Below are 12,005 nucleotides of genomic sequence, written 5' to 3'. Positions count from 1 at the left end.
CACTTCAAAAAGTTATAGCAGAGATGGCAAAATAAAAGTTAGCGTAGCTAGAGAAGTCTTTACAGGCCACAGTAATTTCTGCTGTAAATCAAAATAGCCTCTCGTTTTGGTCCTCTGAGCACAATGGTCAAACAAAATACCACACGGAGTACACACAGTTGTTAATTTCCCGAAGGCTTGATTGATAAAGAACTGTTAAGCAGTCAAAACCCCATGCAGATCATCAGCTGTGTAATGTCCAGCTACAAAAGTGAAGCCCCTGATAAAATGCATACCTCATATGTGCTTACAAAATACACGACTTCCAAAAGGCTCCACCCCCTAACTGTAGCATACAAAATCAAGAAAACTAATGCATAAGAAGTGCAAGCAAAAACTTTTACATGGGGGACCAGGAGCCGAAGATCAAGAGGACCAGTAGGTTTGTAATATGTAGATATCTCCTCACCAAACCCGAGCTCTAGTGCGACACACTTACCCTACAACTGTGGCATCTTAGGCAGTGAAATGATTTAACCATTTAATTGTTTACAAGCACTGATATAAGACCTGTTTTTACCAAATTTCAGTACCAACTGAATCAGCCCATTAGGCTGTAACAGTGCCAGCAGTAAAACTCCCTCTGCCTCAGCCAAAGGGCAGCCTGACAGGGGAACCTACAAATGAACTAGGAGACAAAATTAAGGTGCAGGAGTTATTCTAAAGGGACTGGATTTTTCTTCAGTGCTAAAACTCTCTTCAAGTAGTTTTACTTAGTTCACTCTTAGAAGTCTTGTGAGCATAAGTAAGTCTGGTCAAATGATTGTTAAACAAGACAGAAGTTGGCAGCACACGTGCAGCTCACGTGGCTGTTGATTAGATAGATGCCTCTGTCTCTGGCAGAGCATCAAGAGGTGGCACAGTCCCTCTGTCTAGGAGGATGGGCTGGATGTTCTCTGTTGGTCACAGCACCCAAAACAATCTCGTGGCAAATGGCAAGGAGCAAATGGAGATATGACTAAGAGAACAGACAACAGCTGTTTCTCTCTGGGAGGATTCTCTGAAGCTCCTCATTTGAGCCCCTGGTGACTGGAAAGGGTTTGGTGAAGCAGCTGCACTCACTGGAAAAGGATGCCACACAGGGATTTGAGGGAAGGTGCCTTTTTGGTCTGGTCTTCTACAAGCCCCATAGGTAGGCAGTCCCTGGAGCACAACGAAGTCTCACCTCATTTAATGTCAGGCATTTTTTGGTCCTTCCACTCATTTGTGTTTTGTAACTCATATCTTCCTCACTGCCCAGCAATGAGGCCGTCTTGCAGGGGCGGTTATCCAGACTCCTGCGAAGCCACTGGGATAACTTCTGTTGACTAAACAGGACTGTGATTTCTCCCTTTCTCTCCTTGTTCACTGGTAGGCTTACGAGAGATACCGTAACTGCCTCTACCACACAGCACAACAATTGTTGGGGCCTTCTGCATACAGTTTAAATAAAGTAGGCAGTTAAAGCAAAGCTGAGCTCTTCCATAATTTGGGGAGCGACTTATTAGGGTAACTGGTCAGGACCATGGGGAACATGATCAACAAAAGAATCAATGTATCTGAGGCACTTCATTGCTCCATCCCTAGTGTACATTGTTTGAATGTTAAAACCACAGGTACTTAAAGAGCTCCAGCGCCCTCAGCTAAGGATCTCACTATTATTAAGAAAAATTGTAAAATTTCAAGGGTTTCTTTTTCATGTTCATCCTTATTAAAAGCTGTGAGGTACTTACGACTGCGCTGTCCAGGCTGAAACACACTATACTCACCATGAATTGCCCATAAAGTTAACAAGGATTAGCCTGAATTTTCTGCCGTAAAGGGTCAGAACCCTTTAAGATAAAACCGTTCTTGAAGTCAGATCTTTTTGCAACTCCCAAAGGGAATCTAAAAGGATTAACTGCCTGAACACTAACATCTAAAACTAGAAGTACCTAACAGCTCCTGCTGTTACCTCAAATTTCATGCCCCAAGCAGTTCTGGAGATTATATTCTCTTTTACTTAGATAGTAAGATTTCTGATGTCTCTTAGTTTCCTTGATTCTTTGTGGGTGACATATCCCACCTAGCTTACAAAACACCTTATTCCCTCCTTCTGAATTCCTCATCTACACAGAAGAAATTAATTTAATTTAAGCCCAGGCATTTTTGTTTGCTGCAGACTCTGATATCCAAGAGATATCACACCTGTGATCACATTGCCAAGACATGTTCTTGTTCTCTCTGCTGTGTAATAAACAAAACATGTTAGGGCTGGTATTTCTGAAGCACAGCTTTCTTTCGCTGATCTGATACCTCCCTCCTTGGCATAAACAAACAGTGAATGAATCAGTGTCCATGTCATAAAATTTTGGTCATAAATAACAGAAACCATAATAACCAGATGAACAATACATGCATATACATACAGATCATATATGGAGGAAGCATGATTTTGAACCAGGTGCACTGCCCAGCAGGGGCAGCAGTAAATACAGCTCATTAACTTGGATTCTGTACTCCTGTGTGGCTCTATATTAATTTCTGTGCTAACCACAGCAACAAAACCACTCAGCATAGTCATAAAATACCCCAAAAGATGCAGTCCAGTAGGCTGTAGGTTCTTTTGGGGGGGGTGGGGTTTTTTTGGTAGTGTGCTTTTAGGCCAAAAATTCTACAGGAGAAGATTTTTCGAAGTCTGGAAGCTGATCATGTAAATCTCTTTTTTTTTGTCCTGGATTTTTTGAAGACTTTGGTTAGACAGAAGTCTTTTACAGAGAACACTGCAGATAATATGTGGGTTTTGTCTCAAAACCTGCTTTTCAGTGCTGCAGTGATAGGCAAACTGTTTGATCTACTGCCATTTGATCATGTGAGACACAATTGTATTTGGAAAACTAAAGAGGTAAAACGCAAAATGCCTCAGGCAGAGATAGAAACAAGGACTTCTATTTCTTGAGAAGCAAATGAATTGTTACAGTGCATAACTACCACCATATTTAACTCCAGACCAGGAGGAGGAAAAAAAAAATCAAGCAACTATTCTGAAATAACAAGGAGATTAAAGGAAGAACCTTCTACCCCCATCCCCCATCTTTTTATAGACAATCAGGCACAGAATCCATGTAATTAATCATTCTCTAATTAGTCTCTTTCTTTTTCTGTAATGGAAAAGCAGCACCACATTGTTTAAAATTCCTGCCATACTGTTGTGCTGATTCACAGACGCTATTGGGGGAAAATCTCATTGTTTCCAGACACAGAAAGCAATCAAAACCCTTACTGAAGAAAGGCTGTCACAAAGCCCTATGATATGACTGCGAGCATGTAGACTTCAAGTGAGTAAACGAATTCTCACTTGGAGACGGACGCAGCTGCCATCAGAACATCAACATTTTAGATGCCCCTTCTCTGAACTCTGTCCTGTCTATCTGGACAAGATCTTTGGGACAGGAATGACTATGTGCGTGTATGGCATCCAGCATGATGGGGACAGTGACCTCTGCTTGCTGGAAATGCTCTAATGAGGAGAAGCAGTAACGAAAGCAAGAGACAAAGACTCCCATAATTTGCTGAAGTATCCAAAAGGATCATGCTTGAAGCTAGGTTATGTAACTCACAGCAGTTCTTGCAGAATAGACTTTTATCTTTTCCTATCTTATTATCGGTATTTTGGTGTTAATTCCAAGTAAAAGAGATACCTTAGTGAAGCCTTCAGGAGAGGTGTAATATCACATATATGACTTGGGAAAAGATTTGTGCCCAAAAATAGGCTGGAGGCTTCAACGTATCTGTTGACCATCACTTCTGCTATGGTCAGTAGAGACAGTGTGATGTCTAATAAGGCCCGTGGAAATTATACAGGCTGGAGTTAACCACAGGAGTGCAAAGCACAGAGGGCTGTGTAGGAGGTATCTCCCCTCCCGCGTTCCCCTGCAATCCATTACAGGTAAATTCATACTGGTATTTTAACCAGTGCCAGGAAATATGTCTGGACACTGGAACGTGAGAGTCTGTACTGCTGAAATTCTAGAAGAACCACCGGAATACCTTTGGTTTAGGACAGATTAGCCCTCCTCCAAAAAACTCGCAGGGACAACTCGGAGCTGATGTGGGACAGGGACTGTTCCCAGCAGGCAGCTGCACACTGTCACCTTGTTCTGGAGCTGGAGTGAGTCTAATAGCATGGACGCAGCCCGGTGGTGCTGTCTGGCCAAGGGCCAGAGAATAGACTCATTAGTACAGGCAAGTCCTACGTGCATATGCCCACAAGAAGCTCTCTGAGGAAAACAGCCTACGAGTTACATCACCCACCCAGGAAATGAGACAATTCAATTTTTACAATTTGAACCAAAGAGCTGGTTCAATTTTTCCACAGCCTGAAGAAGTTCAAACCTCTGTCTCCTGGTTCTTTAGAAAGTTCCCCAATCACCAGGCAAAGGCATAGTTGGAGCAGGAGAGAGCAGGCAGCTTTTACCTCTCAGCTGAAGATGGCTGTCAAAAATGCAAGTAACCTGGGGCAAGATGGTTGAAATCTGGTGAATCTCAAGCCTAGCAAACACATCTCTTGCTACACTAGCAGAGACAAGGACTCTAGGTCACCTTTCTGCATTATTCTATACAACCCATACCTGTTCCTAGGGGCGGGGCAAGAACTAATGTTTCCGGTCTGGCAAAAGCCTTCCTACTCTGTTGGCCAAATTTACTTTGTAGCTCTTCCAGTGTTTGTAAGTAGCATCCCTATACATCACAGGAAAAATGAAATGAACAAAATAAATCCTTGAAAACCATCACAGAAAGTGCTATTCTTTTCTTTCCTTTCTCTCAGAAAACCCACCAAAAACTGGTAGGAAAAGAAGAATTTATTTGTTTACTGAAAGTTACTGCAGCCAAATCAAGGTTCTTTCCCCACAGTCAGGTCACAACAAGCAAGGGAAACTGCCCTGGAGTGGTCAGGAAATTTCTGACCCAGTTATTGCAACCTTCTCTACCACCTGCCCATCACCCAAACAACCCTCTGCCCAAAGGGTCTAGATTTAAACCCTCTGGAGTTTCTCAAAGCTCTTCGCCCAACTGTGGTGCTGCTATGGTGCTGCTCTCATATCCTCAGGACAGCAAGAAAGTGTTTCTCATCGTGTGGTTCTGGAGGTGGTGTCTCATATGACTCCGGGCTAGTCTGAAGATACATGTTGTTCTATCAGTTCAGAACCTGCTAATGGCCTGCTGAATGAAGAACACACAAACTCTTTCTGCTTCAAGGGTGGCAACAGTTCCTTGGCAAACCTGAAGCTAACAAACCTGCTCAAGAAGCTGCGTACACTGAACGGTGTTTAGAAGTGGCCGTTGTTAGGATGTGTTTCACAAACAGCTTCAGCCTCTAACAATATAATGCTCCTGAAAAGGTCGTCACTTGCATCACTGATGGCCCAGCTCGCAGCTGTATATACAGATCAGCCTGTAAATACAGACAAAATTCATCTTTTAAGGGCATGGGCAGGATGACACACCTGTAGCACAAAGGTAAGAGCTGGACTGTCCCTGCCAACACCAGCAGTCTTAGATCAGTGTAACCCTAAGAAAGAAGATGCCAGGTCTAACCATCACCGGGCAGCAGAACTGGGATCCTGCTGCTGACACTGTTCTCAGCGCTGGAAAAAGCCAAATCTTACGCTGACAGCTGCTTCCTTCCAGTTCAACTCCCTGTTCATTATCAAAGGTGGAGTTAATTAAATCTCTCCTAAAAAGCTGTTCAGACAACTGCACTAATTATTTCAGGCTAGGATGTATGATAATTTATGTAATTCTGTGGGCCCACAGAGCTGCTGCAACATTTGCAAGATCATTTCTAGCACTGGTTTTCCACAAAAACCTGATCCATCACACCAGGCAGGCACAATTTAGATTAATGAAGCAGAAGAGGTGGACTGCAGTCCTGCTGCATGAAAACTTAATTTGCACATCTGTGACCACTGGGTGTACGGGGATGAGAAAATAAGAGTGCATGAGAATTCACAATGCGAGAGTTTGCAAGATACTGATTTCTGCAGAAATTGACTTCTGTCTCTAGCTTAAATGGAAACCAGACCTGAAGAGAAGCTTTGAGAGTGGAAGTAAACGGCTGATTGCATCCAGAAGGAGTCTTTATATGGTATGACGTGACGCAGGAAAATGACAGGAGAAAAGAAAAGACTGGTCTGAAATCGATTCCCAAACAAAACTCTCTTAACATCTGAGAAAGCTACCCTTTCACGTCACTGCAGTTGGTCACCTTGCACGCTGGAAGAGTCAAAAGCAATGGGACCCAGGACTTCACCAAAGAGCCTGCATTCCTCCGTATCCCCGTGGTGAAGAGATAAGCCAAAAAGACTTGGTTATCTATCCCTCCCTTTCTCAAAGCACATCCCATGAAGGAAACATATGATTTGTTCCTTTGTTCCTGAAGGCAAAATGATGAGACTTGACCTTGCTGGTTCCTAGCACAGCCATTTATCTCTTTTCCACAAGTTCTGGAAGTACCTACAAGCACAATGCTCTATAGGCACCTCACTGGTGTATTAAGGGAGACCTAGTGGTAGGAAAGAATGCCTATATCTACAATGCCAGTGGTAAGAGTGAGGTAGCTCACCTAGTTTCTCAATCATCATCACTTAATATTTGTTGGTTGGTCAAGAAATTAGTAACCAGTAAAAGGCTGGTCAATGCAGAGGAAGATATTTTTTTGAAGGGACACGGGTATTTTGCTATAAAAAGAAATCTTTCATTACAGTTACAAAACACTTGCTTCTTCTCAAAGCTCAACACTTCTTAATGTAAAGTAGGTGACTCTATTTAAAATAGTAATTCTCATTTCATTTGAGCAGGTATTCACAGAAAGCACAGTCTTCAGTTTGCAATGAGAACATTTATCATATTCTCTTCTCCCTCTTGTTGTGACAAGCACAGCCCACACACATTTTGCAGACTCATTTGTCTCCATAATAGTCTCTTCCTCAAGAGTTACAAGTCACTGCTGGGGATTCACTGCTGTGCTGACAGCGCTGCGGTGCTACTGCTGCTACAACTGCTCAGGTACCACAAAGATCACAAAGGACTTGGTTGCTCCTGTGTTCTGGTCTGAACGTCATCTTTTTCCCATCTTCCCTTTGAAAGAAGAAGGTTCTGCCTTCCTCTGCCTTAGGCAGTGCTCTCCTATCTCTGCCCATGATTCACTGGGAAGTACATTTTCCAGGAAGTCAAAAACTTGTTGGATCTACCACATGCATGTGAGCAGACCATGAGGTATATGCAAATGTACGCTGCATAAGTCAAGAGCTACCACATCTGCATTATTCAGCTAATCCACCTGTTTGCAATGAACATGTCTAGGTTTCTGGACCTACATGACCTGCTCATCATAGCTCTGGGCAGTCTTAGATCTCGACAAAATGTGCCCAGGCAAATTTTCTGTATGGTATAACAGACCAAGATGTCTGCCAGTTCTCCTCTAGTACCTTACACAGCTGTAGCCCACTAAAGGAATGGGTCGTCACAGCTCCCACTTTGATCTGAGGGCTGCAGAGAGATTTCTTCAATCCCCTTTGGGAGGCGAGAGGGATTGTTGACATCTACAGGGCAAAGGCAACACTTATTCTTAGGCCTCAAAATATGCTCAAGCCCCCACGCTAGAGAGATTGCAAGGTTCAACTTTTTTTTTCGACATTTCTTTTCACCACAAAGGGTCACTGTATGGAAAAGAGACTGTGGCACTGCCCTACATATTACAGATGTAATACTACATATTACAGATGTAATACCAGTCTGGTGGTAAGGGAAGGTGGGAGATGACTCAAACGTTGCCTCTACATTAGACCTGACAGTTCTGCTAAGGCTTCCAGCTAAACAGAAAGCAAAGTGCACTGTTCATTACCACTTCAGAAAGTTCAGCTACAGGATTTCAGGTGACTTCAGTGAATTTACATACAGGAGAGGTGAAACATTCTACTAGGTTAAAAGGAGCTCTTCCCCCCTTTAACAGCTTCTCTTTTACCCCCAGCAGCCTTGCAATTCAGTCCACCAGCTCCCTATGGTGTGCAGATAACACTGTGAACTAGGTTTATCAGGGGGATTTCAGAGGGTGTTAGGCACCTGAACAGGTCAACAGGTTCTGACCTGTCTGCCTATAGCCCTTGCACAGCCAGGATTTGCCTCTGGATCCCCCTAGCAACTTTCCCATCGGACTGTTGGCATGATTTTCTGCTTTGTTATTTATGTGTATTCATTTCCAGTGAAATCTTGATGACTTGTCAACTACTGAAAGCACTGGGACAATTCAAGAATAAACGAAAACTACTGGAATTTAAAAGAAATGTAATCTTTTCCCATGGGTTTCCATTACCATCTGTATGTGCTGCTAACACTGATGACCCCATACTGATCTAAAAGCATGGTCTATTGGTCTCAGAGCAGACTTCAGAGACCTTTCTCTGCCACAGAGGAAGAGAAAACATATAATCCAAAGGATATTAACATGACAGATGAAGAAGCTCTCTCCGCTACTGGATAATAATGCAAGGACTGCATTGAAACAGGCGCTTCTAGCTGTATGAACAATCTGGATCAAGCACTATACGCTGAGATTGCTAGCAGAGGAGAAAGCAAACATGAAAATATTGCAAGCACATACGTGTTTGCTCCCAATATACCACAGCACTAAATCAGGTCATGTCCTGCCTCATCAGCTTCTATAAACATTAGGTGGGCTGTCAGGATGTAATGTGAGATGGCACCCAACCCAATTTAACCTCTGTTTAAATTAAGTTAGGTATTACTGCTAAGATAGCTAGCACTTTTGCATGTGTAGAAAGCAATAGCTGCAAAACTTCCTGCTTCAGATGTTTGAAACCACACACAGAGTCTCCCTCCTGGGTTTAGTACCTACTGCGGAAATCATACATCCTAACAGGAGCTGGCTGGCAAGAATTAGCACTGGAAGCAGGCTGGCCTCATCATTCAGATGCCAGTCTGAGATACAGAAGGCATGAATTTGACTCTTCACTGCAGTACAGATTCCCTGTTGATGCTGGTCTCTCTGGGCATTGGCTCCTTGCTTGATCTCTTGAGCATTATCAGTGCAGTGATAATGCTCATAACTAGCCTTCTGGGAGAGATGTCACGAATAAAACACATTAAGTGATGATATGTTCCAGCACTACACTATCAAGGGGGCAGGTAAGAGTAAGAGCAAGTACATTATTCCTTCCTGTAACTGTGAGCTCCGGCCCTCCTTTCCATTAGATTAAAAATTAAATGCAGGGTGATTAATCAGAGTCCTTTAAAGCTGTGCACAGGATTCCTCCTGAAAGTGGGCACAGAGGTCTGTGAGCCACCAGCAGAAATTCATTCCTCTTGTGGCAAGAGCCCCTGATTTCAGCTCACTGAAGCTGAATTCCACTTTGTTTCTGGGCTTTGTTTCTCACTTTTCATAATGGAGGTCAGTTTTCACCTCCTGTGGATCGCTTCCAGAAAGGTGAAGTGTCATGTTAGAAAACAAGGACTAGATAGCATGCCTTGGGCCTTCCTTTGGAGTCACAGAATAGTACCTTGCACCCTACCTTTCTCAAAAGGTTTTCCTAATTTCCTTTTTAATGTGTTTGATTTCCAAGCTCCATGACACGTATCTTACCTTTTACTTGTAAGTACAAGTATTGATTCACAGTTAGCTTTCAAAGTATTTAAGCTTTGCCCTCAAATACATCTCTTTTGAGGTCTAAATAACTCCTCAAACCACCTTCACCCTACGTGACAGATTTGAGATGTGTACCTGAGCAGTTCCTCAGTGTCCTCCTCAGGACCTGTGTTCAGCACATACTCCCTGTTCTTACAGGCAGCTGGCAGCAGTAGTGAGTCACCCAGTCTTACCATCCCACCAAGGTCTGGATCTTCAAATAATTTCAGATCTAGAAAGGGGAACCAGAAATTGCCACGGTTAAATCATGCTACATAACACAATACCTGCATTAACACTAGCTAGTAAATCTGGCTACTGGGCTGAAAAACAGATCATGTAGACAATCCTTTTTTTTTTTTTTACAAGGATTTCCAATCCACAAAGTGCAGTGATACTCTGCACTCTCAGGACTTGGTAAATCTGCTTTCTTCTTGTGCTTACAAGTAGGTCACATTACTCTTGTTAGTGTGGCATGAGCGATAGTGGAACAGCCAGCTCTGCAGATTTATAATATCCAAGCCCAAAATGTCAACAGTGAACAGCTATGGGAACTATAGGTCTTTCTGAATGCTTCTACATTCTGCCCCAGCTGAAGATTTGCCTTAACATTCCCAAGTCATTATTTAGCCTGTATACACTGTATCACTACATTTTCAAAGCTCAGTTATGTACATGCTTTAGATAAAACAATCTGTGTATATACAAATATAGAACAGATTTACTGTCTTTCATCTTCTTCCTGGGACCAATTGATGAGAAATCTTTTTCTGGGCCGAAGAGTCCTTCATCTGGATCTACTTCCTCTTCAAAAATGGTTAATTTGGGTTTCTCTTCCTTGGTTGGAGGAGCAGATGCCTTCTTTGTTTTTTTAGTTCTAAAAACATAAGAGACAGGAAAGTCAGCTGCAATTCTTCATTTAACAAGAAAGATTTATGGCTAGACAGTCTCATAAGCTGAAAATAGATGGAGGCTGGGAAAGGACTAAAGAAAGGTAAATTGGCATCTTACAGTTGCTGACAGAAACGGGATATTGAGCTGGAGGGCCTGTTGGTCTGACATACTCTACCTGTGCTCATGTGTTGTATCCTTAAGAATTATCAAGGAACCCAATGAGAACTGGAAGAGCAGGGCTAACAATGCCGCATTGTGCAAACTACCACCTGATCCAATTTGTTTTAAGCAGTTTTACTCCTCCCATGCATAAAGCTTAAAATAATAAAGAAGAGCAGTTCCAGCAATACTGTCATAGACAGAAAGAAAAGAGGTGGCTTGAAAAACAAAGTGCAGGTTGGACCACTGCACTGATCCCTTTGGACAGGTCTTTAAAAATCTCTTTAGCTCCATTTCCATGCCAGCGCCTGCTGCTGGTTTTGACTGCTGCATACTCCTTTCATAAAGGTGTTAGACACCCCTCTCATCCTCCCCAGAGGAGACATGATATGAAGACTACAGCACCTTGGCGTTGAAGCAAGCAGGGACTGGAATATACTTGGTTGGACAGACTATTTGCAGAATTTACAAATGTCACTCAGCACTTTCTAGAACCAAGGACTGGATTAACTTCCCCTAAATTTAGTCTTCTAAAAATTTGACAGTGAGACAAAGTTAATTTTTAGGCTTCTTCTCAACTTAGTGGAAAGAGACAGACATCTCTATAGGACAATTAATCCCATCTATTTTGAACACTGACATTTGGATGCAATAAATCTCTGAAGATGTCCTCCTCTCCCCCTGGCTGGAGAAGGAAGTTAAAAACTCGTTCGGATTAGAGGACTCATTTGCACATGGCTTAAACAAGGAGAGCTGAATCCCGTTCCGAGAATAAAGTGAAAAGCGTGTGCCTCATGATCTCATACCTAGGAGTCACGTTCCACTAGCTGAAGCTACAAGGCAGCTTCACAGCAGGGCAGCTTGAGTTATGAGGCAAACCAGATGGCATAAAAAGGAAAATTTAGAGAACAGGACAAAAATCTTCGGATGAAAAGTCCAATGCAAACTAAAATGAAAAAGAAGCATTCCTTAGGACAGCATGCCCTTCCTAAGAAATTGACATATTTCAGAGATCTTTACTCTTAGCAGTCACGGCCTTGCGATTTCTAAGGTAGCCCTTTTGAGTGCCTCTTACAATAGAAGATCTGATCTTCTCCTTTGCAGAGAGCAGGTCAGGTTTCAGCCTAGAGCAAACCCAATTATCAGCACTTAACATGCCGTAGTCATCAAAAACTAAGAACAAGGTCAAAAGATTACACATACATTCCAAAGAATGTATCTACATTAAAGAATCTTGTAAAATCCTCTTCCG

General features: G+C 42.7%; 1 protein-coding gene across 1 annotated transcript in view; it reads right to left on the bottom strand.

Annotated features, from left to right (window-relative positions):
* HS1BP3 (HCLS1 binding protein 3) overlaps positions 1-12,005 on the bottom strand; it is a 47,667-nt gene that overhangs the window by 1,038 nt on the left and 34,624 nt on the right. Inside the window, exons 4-5 of the mRNA XM_009885311.1 lie at positions 10,426-10,577; positions 9,797-9,932 (exon numbers count right to left, since the gene is read on the bottom strand). Coding sequence (XP_009883613.1) covers positions 9,797-9,932; positions 10,426-10,577 — 288 coding nt within the window. The remainder of the gene's footprint in view (positions 1-9,796; positions 9,933-10,425; positions 10,578-12,005) is intronic.

Source organism: Charadrius vociferus, unplaced genomic scaffold (genome assembly GCF_000708025.1).
Source record: "Charadrius vociferus isolate BGI_N301 unplaced genomic scaffold, ASM70802v2 scaffold173, whole genome shotgun sequence".
NCBI lineage: Eukaryota > Metazoa > Chordata > Aves > Charadriiformes > Charadriidae > Charadrius > Charadrius vociferus.
Note: the sequence above shows the minus strand (reverse complement) of the source record. Positions and strands in the feature narration are given on the sequence as shown.